We start from the raw sequence: 18833 nt of genomic DNA, 5'->3' as shown, positions 1-18833 counted from the left end.
TTCTCGAATATGTTTTTGAACCGGATCCTCTTTAGGTCTCTCTTGTTGTTGTTGTGAAGTTTGATTAAAGAAACCTTGAGGGGTAGCAGTTTGTCCATTCCTCCAACTAAAATTTGGATGATTTCTCCAACCAGGATTATATATATTAGAGGTCGGTTCATTGAAAAGTCTTTGATAGTTATTTACGGCATTGGATTGTTCATTCAACACCTCTCGAAAAGCAGGTATTATAGGATAATTTTCAGTTGTATGAATGTTGCAATCACAGATGCCACAAACACTTTCATTAACCTTATCCTTCTTTCCTTCTATGGCCTCAAATTTTCTTATGAGCGTAGTCACTTTATACTTGAGATCATTCTCTTCTTTCAAAAGATACAATCCACCTTTCTCCTTAGATTGAGTCGGCTTAAACGTGGTGTTTGACTTTGGGTAATAGTCCCATGATTGTGTTTTTGCAACAAGACTATCGAGGTAATCCCATACCTCGTCAACATTTTTATTAATGAATTCTCCATTACACATTGTCTCGACCATTTGGTGCATGGAAGAAGTCAGTCCATCGTAGAAAAAATTTGTAATGCACCACGTTTCAAAGCCGTGTTGTGGGCACGAACTGACCAAATCCTTGAACCTTTCCCAACATTGGAAGAATGTTTCATCTTCCTTTTGGGTAAAGTTCATGATTGCTTTTCTGAGGGTAATCGTTTTATGATATGGGGAAAATTTCTTTATGAATTCCCTCTGCATGTCATTCCATGTGCCAATGGATCTAGGACGTAGAGAATGTAACCACGTCTTGGCCTTCTCTTTCAAGGAAAATGGGAAGAGTTTCAGCCTAATTGTATCCTCAGATACATTAGGAAAGTATAAGTTGGCTATAATCTCGTCGAACTCTTTCAGATGTAGATATGGTTCTTCAGATTCAAGCCCATGAAACTTAGGAAGGAGTTGGATAACCCCTGGCTTGATGTCCATATGTCCTATATTCTCAGGAAAAATCATGCATGAGGGCGTACTCACCTCCGCCGGTTGTAAATAATCTCGTAAAGTACAAGGCGAGGGTGCTTGATGCACCTCATTCTCATCATGTGCTTCCTCAACCCTAGGTTAGGGTAGTGTGTGAGGTTGATTTGCAGCCATAACCTTAATTAACTCAGGGAAATTCGAGCAGTGTCTAGACCTGCGATGGACAGTCAGCCCCTCAACTAATCCTCCTTCAGTCAAGAGACGTCGAGTGTTATCACGGGCCCACTTGGGCATGAAACACTCGCAGCCCTTGATTTAAATTCTAAACCTAGTCCTAAGAAAGGAATTAAGAATCTAAAAAGAAAGAGAGGGTTGGAGAGAAGTTACCAAATTGGAGTCCCTAAGTTAAAAACCTGCAAAACAAACAAAACAAGTTAGTTTCTAAAAATAGAAAGTCTAAGATTATAAAATTCTTAATTAGAAGTAAACTAATTTCTAAAGAAAAAGAAAAAATTCCTAGAAAACAAAATAGAAAAGTCTTAAACTAGAAAGTAAGTTAATAAGAGGATATGAAAAATAGAAAGTAGAAATTAGAAAGACCTTACTAAATTAGAAGTTTCTATCTTAAAAGCCTATAAAACAGTAAGGTTAGTCTCAAAATAGAAAGTCTACAAATAGGAAAATTCTAGAAATAAAATAGGAAACAAGGTTAGGATTCTAAAAGAATTAGAATTAGAAACTTGCTAAAAAGGGAAACAAATCCTAATATAGAAATAGAAAGGAAGAATTTAAGAAGAAATTACCAATTTAGAAACTATCTTAGAAACCTACAAAATATGAAAACAGTTTAGTTTTTAGAAATCAACAGAAAATAATCTAACCTAAAATTAGAGAAATCCTAATCTTAAACTAATCCTAAAACTAGTTAATTTCGGAAAACGTAACCGTCAGTCCCCGGCAACGGCGCCAAAAACTTGTTCACCCCCCAAGTATAGGGTTGTGATGTAGTAATAAACTCGGTAAGACCGAGGTCGAATCCCAAAGGACTGATATCTGTATGTTGTCTGAAACTAACTAGAACTAGAACTAAAATGAGATGAAATCTAAATTGAGTTGTAATTTGAGGAATAATTGTGAAATATTAATATAAAACTTAAGGAATTCAGAGGAGGGAAACTAGGGATTCAGAGGATCCACTTGTAGAGATCAGGGAGATCATATGCCTGCATCAAAAACTCAACTGGACTTAGAGTCCCATCTGTATCTAGTTGAAGAATGTAATCATGGAAATCAAACTGAACTTACTTGATATAGTTTTCAAGAGATGAAAGGTATATGAATTAGAATGGATTCCATCACCAAACCATGCCCAGGAGACAAGATAAACAACAGAATTAAACTAATTACCAGCCAAACAACATGATATGAAGATGAGGAAGGATACCGTCATCCGACCATGCCCAGGAGACGATGGTGAACAACAGGGCTTCCTGACGTCATAAACATAAAAAGGGAAGGAACAAACTTTAGTCACAACAAACCATTAAAAATTGAAAGTATTCCTATTAATTAGACTAAAATCAATGTCAGTTCAATCTAAACAAAAGGGCATAACAAAAAGTCTCACATCATGCTACAAGCTTTACCTCTTAGCCCTAGCTAAGAGGTTTAGCCTGACATGGGAAGGCTAGATCTCTCAAAACTCATAATAAAAGACAATAAAGCAAAACAAAATAAGAAACTTGCTCTCTGTCTGACGGCCTCCCCAAGTCAAGCCTCCTCCTTGAATCTGATCTCTCCCGCCGACCCCCATTGCTCTTGCTCTCTCCAACTTTTATAGCTGCCAGGGGCGGTGGAGAGATGTTTCCTTTTCTGTTAAAGTCGGTGGAAAACCGGAACATGTATAATCATAGTTTACGCACTCCTCTTGCGCTGAGATATTGGTGGGGCCCACTTCAGCTGACGTTTCTGGAAATCCACTCCGTCCATTGTCTTATCCTCGAAATTTTAGTTAAGAAAGTGTATTTTTGATCTTTTGTTGATGAGGCTCGCAGAGCATTTTACTTCACCGTCGGTTGTTTTGTTTAGACGGTTTAAAACCGATCTTTATTAAATTCTGCCATTCTGCCACCTAGGTTTGGGTGAGAGGATCCTTGGGTTCCTAATGGACGGTTCAGATTGGACCTTTGGTGCGTGATAGTGGGCCACAAGGGTTGATCGCAACTCCCTGTTGTGAAACAGAGCCTTCGCCACGCATCTTCTGTCGTGGTTGTTGGGGCCATGATCGATACATATGGAGAAATCCATTCCGTCCATTCGACTCCTTGTGGAAAACCATTCTGGAATGGATTATTTTGACTCATATTAATGTAGCCCACAGGATTTCGCTCGCTACCGTCCATCCTACGATTTACGGTGAAGATTGCCTGAGTGTATACATGGGACCAAGAAGAAAGCTAGGCGAGGGTTTTTCCCCACCTCTTGAGGGTATGGACGGTCCTGATCATTGGTGTGATGGACATTGTGGACCCACAAGGATCACATAGAGACCCCCTATTCGTCCATTCGTAGCAACTAAGAAGGAAATTGCTATTTTTTTGAAGAAGAGATGGGTCCAAGGTCGGTGCATATGAGAACACTTGTATACGGTGCCCACATCATGCAAGGTGGGGTGCTCTGTGATGTTTATGAGCAATCCAATCCATCCATTCATTTAGTCTCCCCAGTTAAGGCGTTGACCCCAAATTTGAGGCAGTTCCAGATATCAGGTGGGCCCAAAATCGACGGTTTATGGTCTGATTTATCCATTGGGCCACTTCTACAATGATCCGATGGTTGAAATTTGATATATACAGTTAATTTACGGTCCTCAGACCATGTATGAAGTTTCGAGTCGAACGGATATTGGAAACCCTATAATCTTGCATTCTGCGCCAGTTTCGGGCCTCTTTAACGTGAATGGCTTTATTTTCTCGAATCCCTGGTGTGTAAATCCTTCAGTCTTAGTCCTCTGGAGTCCATCCCCTGCTTTGATGACTTTAGAGTGTCAAATCCATGCTTTTAATATTCTTTTTCAATCAACGCTCCTGATTTCATCCTTCAACAAACGTACAATTAAAATACTCTATTAAGCATTATCATATACGTAAAATCTGGCAATAATCAGGGTTTGATATACAATATTTAACCCTCATCAGTCATTCCTTGGGGGCAATGTTGGTTAAATGTCCACATTATCGAGGCCGATTATTGATGCCGATTGTCGATACCGATTATGAGTATGTGAGAGCATAACATCATGATACATGCCGATATGCATCATTTACATGTTTGTTATGAGATTTAATTGACCATTGCATGTGTCATTGGGCAGGTTGTTATGAGACTCCCTAATAGGCGAAGCTTATCTCACATGAGCGCACGGTATGTGCAGGATTGATGAATGATTGGATTGTATGACTTATGCATCTTGCCTTATGTGTTGTGATTACTGTACGCCCTAGCGACAATAGGGCCATAGCCTCCACAGGCATATCGTGGATGGCCAGATGGGACACCAAAAATTTATTATTAGCATTAGGCGGTCATAGATTGCCCTGAGTGAAAATTCCTAAACCTTCGAGGCCAAGAGATGCCCCAACATCAAGACCGAGTGGATATATATGAGCGCATGAGGGCCGTATACCAGTAAGCCGCGTTTCTCACTATGCCATGGTCGGTTGGGAGAGGGTGTGGTCTTACCTGCACGAGTGTAGTGAGCATATCTAGGCTGAGTTTGACCAGCTCGTGATTCGGTCCGCTATCGACGTGCCGGTTAGATATTGGCTGACTACTGGCTAGGTGGATAGGGAGGTCTCTTCTACTTGCACGGTTGCATGTTCAGTGGGCGGCGATTGCATCTAGAGTGTACTAGACCCCAGTGATGATCCCAGAGATGTACAGTACTGATTTATGGAGTAGGAGTTGCATACTCATTTATTCATTCATTCACTATCCACTCGGGCTGCTTGTGTGCAACTATTTGTTATGTGTACCTTTATAATGACCTGAATTTTGGTTGGGGCGCACGACTAACCTGAGATCAGAAGTTTACCACATTGAGTCTGACTATCCAAATTTAGGTATGAGACTGGTTTGGATAGAAGTCCCTTATAGTGGACCCCATAGCCTGCGATACTACGTACTATCATCCCGACTTCATTCCAGTTTGGTCATTTCATTCACACCATATATTACATTGCATCCACAGCATTTAACATTTTGAGTTGCCATGTTTCTGCAGTGAGATGGCCATTAGCATTCATGTCTTGCATCGCATATCCTTGGTACGGCTGATGACACTCATTGACTTACCAGTATGTTTCCGCTTACTCTGATATCTTATGATTCATGATCTCGCCAGTATTCCCGACATTGTATGATTATGGTGTTGTATTTATGTGCTTGACACATATCTTGTACACATACTTTCACCACCCTCTAAGCTTTTTATAAGCTTATGCACGATAGATGCGTGCAGGTAGCGTTGGTCGCAGCGGCATTGAGCTTGAAGCATGCAACTGTCTTGTGGAGCTTTGATTTTATTTTGACATATGTATTTCTCTTTTAGCATTGTATTTAGAGTTTATATTAGTGGATATGCGATGATGATGTTGCTTTTGCGAATTGGGTAAAGTTGTGGTTATACTTCTTACGAGATAAATGTATATTGAAAAATCCTCCTTATATGATCCGAGGATCGGAACCTGGCATATGGGCACTGAGAGCCGAGAATGGGGTACTACGGAGCCTATTGGCATCAGATTCGGCGATTGGGATTCCTGTGAGTCCGATTTCTGGGTTTGGGGCATGACACTTTTCATTTAAGGAAATTAAACATCATGATGGGGTCCATGAAAAATGGCCCCATCATGAGATGGATATATGAATCATGGTGGGCCATCAGCCACACCTAGGGTCTAAAGCGAGATCCATACCATCAATCAGTAGGCTCCACTTGGCCTATCATCAAAACATGTAATCTAAACCTATAAAACACCCACCTTTGATCTTCTCGGACTCCTTCCACTGATGCGATATAGAGCTCCAAGGGATGAATTTCAACAGTTGAGATGGACTTTGGATGGTGGAGATGGGAGGTAGGAAGGTGGGCCACATTAGCTCTCTCCCATGGAGCTTGTTCGTGGGTTGCTTGGGAGAATGAGAGAGAGAGAGAGGTTGTAAGAGAGAGAGAGAGATGAGTGAGTGATGGGTGAGGGATGGGTGAAAGGTGATGGGTGTACTTGACATGTATAGGTGGAGAGAGAGGGTTAACTTTAAGGGTTGCTTTAGGGGATGAGACATGTACTTGATTGATGGGTTTGATAGGACATTTTCTCTTAGGTTTTGCAACGCGCGGTGTTTTATCGAACTGAATGCGGGCCACATCTCCTGGCCCGGGTATTGCCTCAGCGCGTAATACGTGGTGTCGGAACCGCGGCGACGGCGAGGTCACTAAGGTACAAGTCTCGAGTCGAGTTGACTCTGATATATAAGACACGACTCAGGATTGTGCGCAAACTCCGATAACAGATCGCGAGTCACCGAAATTTGATTGGGAGGACCGTGGAAGCCTATAGAACGGTACGGGCTAGGATACGGGTCTTACAAGAGAGGGGGGGGGGGGGGGACTTGGGGGAGAGTTGTGCTTCAATGATGGGAAGGGGGACTTGGGAGAGAGGTATGCTTCAATGATTAAAGCCAATTATATGATGGGACTTGCAAGAATGGAGTAGATACACCAAAAACTTCGAGCATTTGTTCACTTTTAAATGATTACATGTTAGTTAGAGAGGGGAAAAAATTTGCTATCATTTTAACTAGAGGTGGGTAGGAACCAACTCGACTCGTCGGATCTGACTTTACCCGAACTGAAAGTCAGGGTCAGGTCGGATCGAGTAGACCCACTCAGATCCGAAGATCGATCGAGTCGAGTTTGAGTCACGTAGCAACTCGATCCGATCCGATTTGCAATCAGATACTAAAAAAAATATTTTTTATTTTTATTTTTTTTACCTTTACCCTTCATCTACCCGAACCCTAACCCTACTTAAGCCGACGCCGCATCGAACTCGATCGGAATCCAGGACAGTCAGCAGCCCAACACCCTATCTTCACCGGTCATCCTCGTCCATTCATCAGGTAAGTTAATTTTATATATATATATATATTCTGTGTTGATTCAAGCTCGAGACCTCTGGTGCAGCCATGTAGGCCGGCGGTGGCCTGCCCTAGCTGAGGACCTCGCGTGCAGTCGTGCAGGCTGCTGGTGGCCCGCCATGGCTCGTGACCTTGGTTGTGGCCCGCCCTGGATCGAGATGGACGCAGATTAGCTACTGAACACGACGATGGGTCTCGCCTTGGAATTTTTCCATATATATTTTTATTTTTTAAAATTTTTCAAAAAAAATAAAATAAAAGACTCGATCCGAATCGTACCCAACTCGATCTGACTCAATTTCCCTGACCGAGTCGGACTCGGTTCGGGTCAGGCAAGCTAGGAATCAGTTCAGATCGAGTCAGCCCTGTTGGAGTCGGTCCCGAGTCGAATCAAGTTCGCGTCAAGTAGTTGGCAAAACCGGATCGAGTCGAGCTGGACCTCACTTGGTCCGAATCGACTCGGCCTCTAATTTTAACAATACCATATATCTTTGGCTGAAAATCCCTAAAATCCGCCGGATCATTAAAGTCTGTCATTCTCCGTCTTCAAATCCCTCCCAAAATCTGGCACGTACCTCTTGCCAAAATCTTTCAAGCTTTTCTCTGTATAGTTGTTTGTCGTTCTCTTCGTCTTAAAAGAAGAAAAAGACGACACGACTATTGGTCTGGATCTTTAATGTAGGGCCTACTTTTGACTTTCCGATCCATACACAGTGATAAATTATTCTTTATTTTGAAAATTTTGCCAAACTAAGTTGCTTTTTCTATCGAAAAAGGTAGCTTGTTGGTGAAATTCGCGTATATAAAATAAAAGGAATCTTTACAAACACATGAGTTTATACTATGATTAAAAATAAATAAATTGTTTCATCACTATGATTTCACAGATATGCTCCATCCACGATGGGCCCATATATATTTTAGATGTTGTGGACATCTATACATCAGTGCCGCATGTTAGTAGGAAGAATCAGTACCGTTTTAAAGTGAGAAGCTTACGTAGATTCTGCGTCATGAGGCTGATAATGTGAATGAGCTAATCCATGATGGACCCACGTGCCAGCATGGACGCATGATCCTTATTGTTCACCTGATGGGCGTTATCAAGCCCTGCAGCTTTATAATCTTACATCATCTGAAAATCTCGCCCGTTCGGTTAGAACCGTGAAGAAAAAAAAATGGACGGAGATTGCCTGCGCCACCATGTCGCAGGCCCACCGTGATGTTTGTGAGAAATCCACCCTCGATGGTAAGCATGAGGATTGAACATCCACCGTTGAAACATTCAAGCGATCACTGAAGTTCTGAATCAGGCTAATATTTTTGTGATTTCAGTTGATCCGATCCCAGTAGGAATGATCTTATGAACGGTTTGGATGGCATATAAACATCACTTCCTATGTGTAGCCCACTTAAGTTTCAGATCTGCCTCATTTTTGGGCTCATATCTTAAAATAAGCTGGAAAAACGGATGGATGGAGTGGATTTGTCACAACCTGTGACCTTATGAACGGTTTGGATGGCATATAAACATCACTTCCTGTGTGTAGTCCACTTAAGTTTCAGATCTGCCTCATTTTTGGGCTCATATCTTAAAATAAGATGGAAAAACGGATGGATGGAGTGGATTTGTCACAACCATAAAGGCAGCCCACCTAGCTTCGGAGCGCAGGAACTTCCTGCAACAGGGTGCGGCAGCCAATCCGTGAGCTAGAAAAATAAGACCAAGGTATCCATGCTCAATTGCTAATATTAATAGAAGAGGATAAATTTTTTTCATACGGTTACCGATCAAGTGTAGATCCCACCAGATAGACGGTTCAGATGATATCCATCCAGGTCGGCTCGTCAAGGACCGGCCCAAACGGGGAGAAAAAGACAAACCCCGCATCTACGAAATCTTTACGTCACGAGGACGTGGTTCCACAACCATCGACTTTGCTTCCCATGCAAACTACCACGTCGAAAACATGTATAAGGGTATAACGGAAATGAGAAATGAGGAATGATCACATACAAAAGCTGTATGCGAACTTTCACGTACCGGCAACATTTCACACATATAAGATAAATCCGTTCGTACAAAAGGTGGGCCATGCCATGATGATAACATGGGACGAAGATCAGGCAGATCCACTCATCAACCAGGACACAAGATCAAAATCAATGGAGAGCCACTAGTATGACTCACTGCACTGGTGTGTCCCACCGACAGAGCAAATCGGCTTAATTTTCCAACAAGGATCTCGTCTTGCTGTGCCTCACCTTTAGCACCGTGAGCACGTGAAACATTGGCGGAAAAGAAATGGCTATAGTTGAAAGCTCACGTACAGCCGCCGTATGAGACCATATTTCTCGGACTGGGATTTAGTAGTGACACCACCAGTAACGGAAGCGGATTGGTTGGTGTACCGCACACTAGCGATATGGCTGGTGTGGGTACGTGTCGTGTGAAGATGAGCGTTGCAGCTCCTCGGGCTCGAATTGCATGAACGGTTCAAAGTAGATAAAAATTACATCCTAAAATGATGTATTTATTATATCCACCCGGTTCATCCATTTTGTGAGATCATTTTAAAGGACCGAACAAAAAATGATTCGTATCGAAAGCTTAAGTAGACCACCCCAGAAATAGCAGTGTGACAATGATTCTCACTGTTAAAACATTCATACGGCCCACCATAGCGTTTACTTTCCATCTAATAGGTTCATAAGGTCACACAGACCTGGATGAATAGGAAAAACAAATATCATATTGATCTAAAACTTCTGTGACACCCTAAAAGGTTTAAATAGTAGATGTTCAATCCTGCACAGTTTTATTGCAGTGTGGTCCACTTAATCTATGAATCGGTCTTATTTTTCGGTTTAGACCTTAGGACGAGCTCACCAAATAAAAGAACGGTTGGGATATAACACATACCTCGTGATGATACCCAAAGAACTTGGTGAGGTCAACATACCAGCCATATCAGCTGGTATGCGCCAGTCCGCTTCCACCAGTAGAGCCACCTCAGTACCGTCAGTGCCTCGAAAAGCCATGGGTCCACATGATGTATATATTTTACAATACCGTTCATTCGTCTTGTCAGCTCGTATTGGGGCATGAGTCCAAAACAGTTGGAGATCAAAATCTCAGCGGCCACATCACAGGAAACAATGGTAATTGAACCACCGTTAAAGACTTCCTACAGGGCCTGCTGTAATGTTTATTTGCTACACAACCTATCAGCTTGGTCGAGAACTTTTTTAGCAATTAAGAAGTTTTTTGTAGTGGGCATTTAATCACAGCTATTTTTTATGATGCGGTCCACTAGAGATTTGAATCTGCTTAAATTTTAGGTTCGTTGCTTCAAATGAGCTCACAAATTGGGTGAATGGAGTTGATATATAAAGCACATACATTATACTGGGCTCGAGGAGCTTTTCCAGCACCGACCCGTACTGTGGTGGGTGCTGACATGTCACTACCCAATCCGAGCTTGTATAAAACGAATCTTCTGGTATATGGTCGATTCCTTAGATGGTGTGTATTGAGAAATCGATATGCTTTTGACAATCCGACCCCTCCCTGCTACTAAGACAGTGAAACTTGTCGTCACGTGAGACGTTACTCACCCACCCATAACGATTGAGCAATCGTCAGCTGTGATGATGGGAAAAAGGGAGAGATCAATGGCCCTTGTAGTGGCCCACTTGATTTAACGGAATGAGACTCTCTCTCTCTCCCTCTCTCAACCAAAGTGATGTGGAGATCCACATCAGGTGCATTTTAGCACAAGTGGTTGGTTTGTCAATTTTCGGCCAAATCCATGATTATGCGGAGAATTTAGAGGAGAAACGACTATGATTAATGTCGAGACGGAAAGAGGCCATAACTGAATATGGTGGTGCTACCGTTAGAGAGCGCATTATAATGACATTTTCCATGATCTCTTCTCGTTTCTTGAGAAATTATATTATCGGCAAAAAGTATACAGGGTATTGGAGTTTTTTTAATACTCTGGCACAGTATAACGCTTGATATGAAGGCACTTTAGATATGTAAACCGACTAAGTTGCGGAACTAAATTTCGGTGAGTCACTGTCCGGAAGTTAGATTTGTTGAACAGTGCTAACCTTTAGTTCGTGGATACATGTTTGTTAAAATAAGACCATTGGTTTTTCTTTTTGTTTTTAACCGTCCAATAAATGTCCATCAATCTGAAATTTTGAAGTAATCAAATAAGCATAATTTTTGTTCATGATACATCTAATCAAAGACTGAAATATTGGACAGTTTAATTTGAATTACTGGTAGGCCAGGTGTGCAATTTCTAGTGGCTGGTTATCATCCATCATAATCTGCTAGGGTATCAAAACTTTTTCTCTTTATAGGGAAAGGAACATGATTTGGTGTCGGGTGCAAACTATTGGTGAACCTTGTCACCGTCCGGTGGAAATGGGTCCCATTTTCTCTGACCTTTTAGGGTGTGTGAAATCAAGTGGGTCCGATTATCATCACCATACAATCATAAGTTTTCGGTTTCATTATTAGTGTCCAACACCCGAACATATCACATTCTAAGAATGGAGAAATGAACGGAAGCCAGACATAGATAGCGGAAGTTAGCTACGAATGAACACCTTCCCCATCTGATCAACATGAGATTGGGCAACGGTAAGTGGGCCCCGCGATCCTTAACTGTTGAAGCAACTGAGCCACCGTTGCCATTGGATTTTGATGGATGGTTATAAGATTTTCTTCCCTATGATGATTCACCGCCAAAAAACCCATTTTGTGGAATGATGGCCTAAACGTGTGGAATTACCATAATTCGATCTGTGGGGCCCACCATAATGAGTGATCTCCATCCAACCCGTCCACTAGATGAGCCAACCCCCACCAATCAAAAAACGATAACAAACATTGTGCAAGATAACTCGGGTGGGCCACACCGAAGGGAGCACTGGGGGACATTGGGTAGGGGATGGCCACCATAGATTTTTCCAGATGGAAGGGTGTGATCTGCCTAGCAATTTTATTTATTATTATTATTATTATTATTATTATTATTTTAAAGTATGATATGTGTGACCAGTGGACCGATTTTATTTTTTTGCAGGGGTTCAGGGTCGACTCCCTGGTGAATGCCTAGATCTCTGACATATGTGCCATCATGTGCGCCATCCGACCCAATGACAGACATTCTATGAAAACCTGTAGTTTGGACAGAGAAACGTCATCTAACACTGCACTTTTGAAAAGAAAATTTTACAAAAACTATTTAATTAATTTGGAATTTATATTTTTGTAGCATTTTGAAAAGGTTTTCAAAAAGATACCTCATTAATTTATAAATTATTTTTCCACCCTTCTTTTTTACATTTTTATTTATTTTATACAGCCAGTTGGGTGGGCATGTGAGCAAATGGATAGGCTGTTTATATTCACCCATTATGATATCTATGTAAAATCTACCCCAAGTACTAGGTGAGTCACCTCATGTTAGGCCAAGGATCTAGAGTCACCTTGTGTCAGGCCAAGGATCCAAAAACCTTGCGCAACCACTGCAATGAGCGCTCCAATTGTGTATTTTGAAGAATCATGGATATTCTACTATGAAATTTGAAATCTCTTATGGATCTTCCGCAATAGCATCTAAAACATTTCAATGTGTAAGAAAGAGTATTCAGGCCTGCACAACTGAATCACCAAATGAATTGTTTTGCATTCTTTTATTGTATCTATTAAATACATTTTGTTTGGAATCAAGAGAAATGTAAGGATATAATTGGAACCCATAATCAATAAAATTAAAGATGATGATCATTCTTCCATATTTCTTTTACTATTATTAATGTGAATATTCCAACTGAGATACTTTATTTCTTGTCGGAACAAAATAACGACTCACATCTTGAATTCAAATGGACCACATAATTATATATAAAAAAAAGTGTACAGGGCAATGATCTTCCTCTAAACTGCTTCCCTTGGTATAACCCACCTGAATCACAGATGGGATTTGTTTTTAGGCTTCGATCTTAAATTTATATAAGGCATTTAATAGTTAGAATAAAATTTATATAATCATCATGATGAGCCATATAAAAATTAAGGGTGCACATCTCTCTCCTAATTTTTTCTTTACTGCAATCCACCTAAATCATAGTCAAGTTAAATTAAATTGGGATTATGCATCTAATGGTTAATGTGAATTTTACATAGACATCATGGCGGGCTTGCCAAAATAAGACTTGAGCATCCCTCACTAGCGCTATAGATATATTATTTAGAAAAAAAATTTGTACTCATAGGAGACGCCACTCTTGATTTTGATGGGGCCCAATGTAATGTTTATGTAAGATCCACTTTGACCATTGGATATTTAATCCCATATCAATCTTAGACACAAAAACTTAGGCTGATTTGTGATTCTAATCACCCATGCAAGAGAAAAAAAGGTTGGGAGAGATGTCCACCCTTGATTTTTACAGGGCTTACCATGATGATTATAGAAATTCACTCCAACCATTAGTAAACATAAAAAAATTAGGCTTGTGGCCACAAAATAATATCCATCTATAATTCACATAGGGCTACACTAATAGAAATAGTTTGGAGGGTGTACTTTTCCGTATACACTTGTTTTGATCAAGTGGCCCACCTAAATCACAATCTCATATATGAAAATGATTTTTGGCCCTTGGCATGATACGAGATGACACAGCAGGTTGTTGAGGTAGATTTTACATAAACATCACCACCCAAGTCATCGTCCCATTTGCTCGGACCGCAGAGATGGAAGGTCCTGATATTGATTAATGAGATAAATTCTTGAAAACTTTTTCAAAAAGTGTTAGTGTAAATTCAATATTAATTAGGTAGTGTTTTCGTAAAATTCCCTTTGAAAATAATCACTCCCACGTTTTGGAAGCGGCTTGGCGGCGACCCCACATCAACCACATAGCTCGTGTCAAAGATCTTTGTACCTCACCGTGATGTATGTGTTTTATCTAAGCCGTCCATCAAGTTTGCCATCTCATTTTATGCAAAGACCTAAAAAATGAGGCAATCCAAACGTCAAGTGGACCACACCATAAAACACATACATTATTGACACCAGCTAGCTGGCTGGCGTTGGGGTAACCAGCCAAACCGCGTCCGTTTTCTACTCCTGTTATCGAAATTGTGGACCTTTCCCGTTTAGCATAAAGTTGGTGAATTTAACAAAAGCAGGAGTCATTTTGTATACATCGCGACTTATTGTCGCTAGGGTGTGTCGTGTCTTTAGGGCCCTCATGATAAGAGGCATAGATCATTTAACATACTATCCAATGTTGGTAGTTCATTGATAACATTGAAGTTTCATTTTTGCAGTTGAATATCACCATCCAAATTTTATTTTCAATGTTTCTAAGTCTTCTTTATATAATGATTGTTTGAATCGTCTGTTCAGTTAATTTTCTCAAGTTAAGCCATATTGTACATCCTAAAGAACGTTCGACGGTTTAGATACGTGAAAGCCTTAGCATGTGGACCTCTATACTGCGATATTTTCTTGTTTATTTTATCGCAACTGACACAAAAGCTTCTAAAAAAGAGCAAGGGTGTGCACGTGCAGTTTGTTTTACCTCCGCCGCGATTTAGAAATCCAGCATATGTCGTTCCACCGGGGACAAGATTGTAAGATAATCTGATGATCGGAACCTTCCATACCTTAGATTCCATTATTTAAAGAGTAATAAATATAAAATTAAGCTGATCGGATGGAAATAAACTTTAATTATCTGTAGATGAAAATAGTGCAATGAAAAGAATATTCAGTAGCTCACATTCAACTACAAAAGTGGAAGTGCAGGAATATGTTACTACTGAGAGTAAAGATAACATGGACGGTTCCGATCATGATGGACCATCTAAGTATATGCGGCCGGAGGTGATCGAACCATGCCCGGACACGGAAATATGATTTCTAAAATCTCGTCAAAATATCTTGATAAAAGTAAGGTCTCCGTGTAAGATGGGGCCCACATGATGTATGGTAGGCGTCGGGGCCATGAAAGCGCAATTCCTCCATACTCCATCATCTCTTGGCCTCTTCTTGTTGCGGTAGTTACGCTAGTAAAGAAAGCAGAAAAACGAGTGTGAGAGGCATTGGGAATGGTGGTAGTTTCGATGGTGCTTTTCTCCAAGATTCTTAAGGTCGCATGTCGTGGTTGTGATGGAGGCGTGTCCCCCCACATATTCTCCTATGGCCCACTTCACATGGGTCCACTTCCACCTCAGCATCCAATCCAAAAATCTCTCTCTCTCTCTCTCTCTCTCTCTCTCTCTCTCTCTCTCTCTCTCTCTCAATTTCAGTGTCTCTCTCTCTCTCTCTCTCTCTCTCTCTCTCTCTCTCTCTCTCTCTCAATTTCAGTGGGTGGCTATTCTTCTGGAAGCCTGGAAAACTAACCCCACTCCAAAGTACACCAATACCATGAAATGAGACCTTTTCCTCGTGTCTTTGCACTCTTGGTGTCCCACGAGTATAAATGCACCCTCTTTACCTCCATCCCCACCATATTCCCCTATCATCTCTCTCTCTCTCTCTCTCTCTCTCTCTCTCTCTCTCTCTCCCTCTCCCTCCTGGGTTTCTTTAGGTAATCTCCTTCTTTAAGATTTTCCACTTATTTTCTTTCTCTTTTGCATTTCTCTATGCTTCCATCTTCCTAGTAAGCTTGCATATACTTAGAATGATTTCTACTTGAATATGGATGTTGAAGTTTATTCTCTCTTGTATTGCCATCTTTTGACAATTAGGGTTTGTGGGCTTACTCATGGATGACATGAGTCTGTCAGTGGTAAACGGCCAGTCCCGAGTCCCGCCAGGCTTCCGTTTCCATCCGACAGAGGAGGAACTCTTGCACTATTACTTGAGGAAGAAGGTGGCGTATGAGAAGATCGACTTGGATGTCATCCGGGATGTCGATCTCAATAAGCTCGAGCCTTGGGATATACAAGGTGATCCCTCCATAACCATTCTTCCATTTTCTTCCATTGCAATAGAATCCGATTCCCCTTGTAATCCTCACCTAATTTTTTTTATATGAATATTGCAGAGAAGTGCAAAATCGGATCTGCTCCACAGAATGACTGGTACTTTTTCAGCCACAAAGACAAGAAGTACCCAACAGGCACAAGGACGAATCGCGCAACGGCTGCCGGATTCTGGAAAGCTACTGGCCGTGATAAGGTCATCTACAGCAGCTTCAAACGGATTGGAATGAGAAAGACTCTAGTTTTCTATAAGGGGAGAGCACCTCACGGTCAAAAATCAGATTGGATCATGCACGAATACAGACTTGATGACCACTCTGATACTATGTCTATATCCAATGTAAGCTTCCCATTCAACACCTCAATTAATTATAAAATAAAATGTTTTTTCCCATATAGAGGGTTTTTTCTTTCTTTATGATGCTCGCCCAAGATCTATTAATTTTCTGTTCAACCCGGCAATGTTGAAAATACAAAAGTGACTTCTAGTAACCTAAACCGTTGATCTGGTGACACAATCATGACGTGGACCATATGCTAATATCATTCTAATCAAATGATTGTACTCACTTGATGGAAATTGATGAGTATAGCCAATGGTCCACGATCAACAGGGGACTATTTTCAGATGGTAATGATTTTTTATGCATCATACTCCACCTTGGGTTAAGCCATCCGAACCATTTGATGGTCAAAAGGTGGTCCATAGGTGTACAACTTTTTTGTCCAGACAAACTCAATCAAGTGTAGGATATTTCCTCTTTTTCCAGCATAATGTATTCCCTTGAGAATAAAAAAGTATCAGCAACTGCCCATGTCTTGAATACTGACATCTTTTTTCTTTTTTATTAAGAAATATTGTTTATCTTACACTAATACAATTATTATAGGGTAATAATCACCCTCCTTACTAATCTTGATAGAGATAATGACCAAATAATACAGGCCTCTAGTTCATCAGGAGAGATGGGTCAGGAAGAAGGGTGGGTGGTTTGTCGTGTCTTTAAGAAGAAAAACCATCACAAGACACTTGATAGCCCAAACAACTCGTCGATTACCAGCGATACCCACACGAAGATGCTCCATTCCAGCAGGGATGGGGCCTTGGACCAGATACTTCAATACATGGGAAGAACATGCAAACAGGAGCCTGAGCCAAACATCAACAAGAACAACTTCAACATCAACAACCACAGCAAGAACAACAACAGCACCAGATATCTAAGGCCGATTGAGATGGCTATGGGTAATGGGGTCCATGAAAGATTCATGCAACTGCCACCACTCGAGAGTCCCACTCTCCCTGCACTCCCCAATGATTGCCCACGGTTCAATTACAATTGCAGCAGCCAAACATTCTACACGCCAATTGATGTTCATGAAATCTCAGCAGCTGCTACTGCCGATGGGGAAGCTTCTATCACCAACCAAGGTCCTGTCAATTCAAACCCAGTCTATCAGGCCAAACCCGACTTCAGCGACTGGGCCACACTAGACCGACTCATCGCATCCCATCTCAATGGCCAAGTGGACACATCCAAGCAACTTTGCTTCAACAATCCAAACCTCACCTTTTGCTCCATCTCAGAACAGGGCCTTCCATCGCCAACCCACGTTCCCTCCTCAAACAGATCATTTGGTACCACTCAGGACTACAACAATGACGATGATGATGATGCTGATCTATGGAGTTTCGCGAGATCGTCATCATCAACATCGGACCACGTATGACACGTGTCAAAAGCAACCTTGTAATGGCCATGCCATGATTCTATGAGGGTAGAAAATGTCTGATTATTATTGATATTGTAATATTATCACAAAAAAAAAAATGTAAGATATCAACATCAATAATAGAAATATAAGCTGGGGTGGCACTATCAATGCATTATCTTATCATAATCAAGATGTCTTCCAATCAACTAATGCTGTCGAGGAATATGGAAATGTGGGTGGTGTGGTTATCTTTTTATACGGCTATCCACATCCCATCTTTTAAGTGCTGAGAGCTCTCTCTGAATGCTTTTCAAGTTCCCCATAGTCCTGATTTGGGCCCTTAATTCAATCAACTGGGCCTGTAGTATGATTATCCAGACCGTTCATCTGATTGGCCCCATCAAGGATTGAGCATGCCCCAAAATTTCCTCGATTAGAAATATCCTATACATCCAGTGTTTGGCCGTTCTCTATTGAATATTCACTATTGCTGTATTTTTCGTGTTTGTTTATTCACAGGCCACTAACCGAAGAGTTAGGACCATTCCCACCAGGGAGAGCTTCTGAGGCATGATCGGTCCATGGTATGGCCCACTCAAATTGATGGTTTAGGTTAGTGGACCCTATGGGCCCAAGCATATCACCCACATCCTCGGCTAACAATTCTACAAATCCAACAAAAGGTTACGTCCTTTCACGTGTGCTATATTCTCTACTTTATAAATCGGTTTTGGGATCCGGACAAAGACTACGACTACGTAAAGATGGGAATTGATGCAGTGCCTCCACTGGAGCCATGGACTCTTACCATGCCTGCATGTCAATTCCGTACACATGGCATACATGGATAAGATCTGAACAGTTCATTAAGTGGGATCAATGATTAATGGATAACAAATAGGAAAAAAATCAATCTTTTATTAAT

General features: G+C 41.1%; 1 protein-coding gene and 1 non-coding gene across 2 annotated transcripts; both read left to right on the top strand.

Annotated features, from left to right (window-relative positions):
• Nucleotides 1-595: 595 nt before the first annotated feature.
• On the top strand, nt 596-702 carry LOC131250215 (small nucleolar RNA R71). Its single transcript, XR_009173143.1, has one exon. It is a non-coding gene; the product is annotated as a small nucleolar RNA R71 (small nucleolar RNA).
• A 15137-nt stretch (nt 703-15839) lies between these two features.
• On the top strand, nt 15840-18094 carry LOC131248632 (NAC domain-containing protein 43-like). The gene is made up of 3 exons (XM_058248996.1): nt 15840-16156; nt 16255-16532; nt 17138-18094. The coding sequence occupies exons 1-3, from the start codon at nt 15973-15975 to the stop codon at nt 17921-17923; spliced, it is 1248 nt and encodes a 415-aa protein (XP_058104979.1). The 5' UTR covers nt 15840-15972; the 3' UTR covers nt 17924-18094.
• The last annotated feature ends 739 nt before the right edge of the window (nt 18095-18833 follow it).

This window comes from Magnolia sinica, chromosome 6 (assembly GCF_029962835.1).
Source record: "Magnolia sinica isolate HGM2019 chromosome 6, MsV1, whole genome shotgun sequence".
Taxonomy (NCBI): domain Eukaryota; kingdom Viridiplantae; phylum Streptophyta; class Magnoliopsida; order Magnoliales; family Magnoliaceae; genus Magnolia; species Magnolia sinica.
Note: the sequence above shows the minus strand (reverse complement) of the source record. Positions and strands in the feature narration are given on the sequence as shown.

Excerpts from the sequence above, each read along its gene's own strand:
- LOC131248632 (XM_058248996.1), top strand. The coding sequence starts at position 15,973 with ATGGATGACATGAGTCTGTCAGTGGTAAACGGCCAGTCCCGAGTCCCG. Across the intron at positions 16,157-16,254 it reads CGAGCCTTGGGATATACAAG|AGAAGTGCAAAATCGGATCT; the intron begins GTGATCCCTCCA and ends TGAATATTGCAG. Across the intron at positions 16,533-17,137 it reads ATACTATGTCTATATCCAAT|GCCTCTAGTTCATCAGGAGA; the intron begins GTAAGCTTCCCA and ends CAAATAATACAG.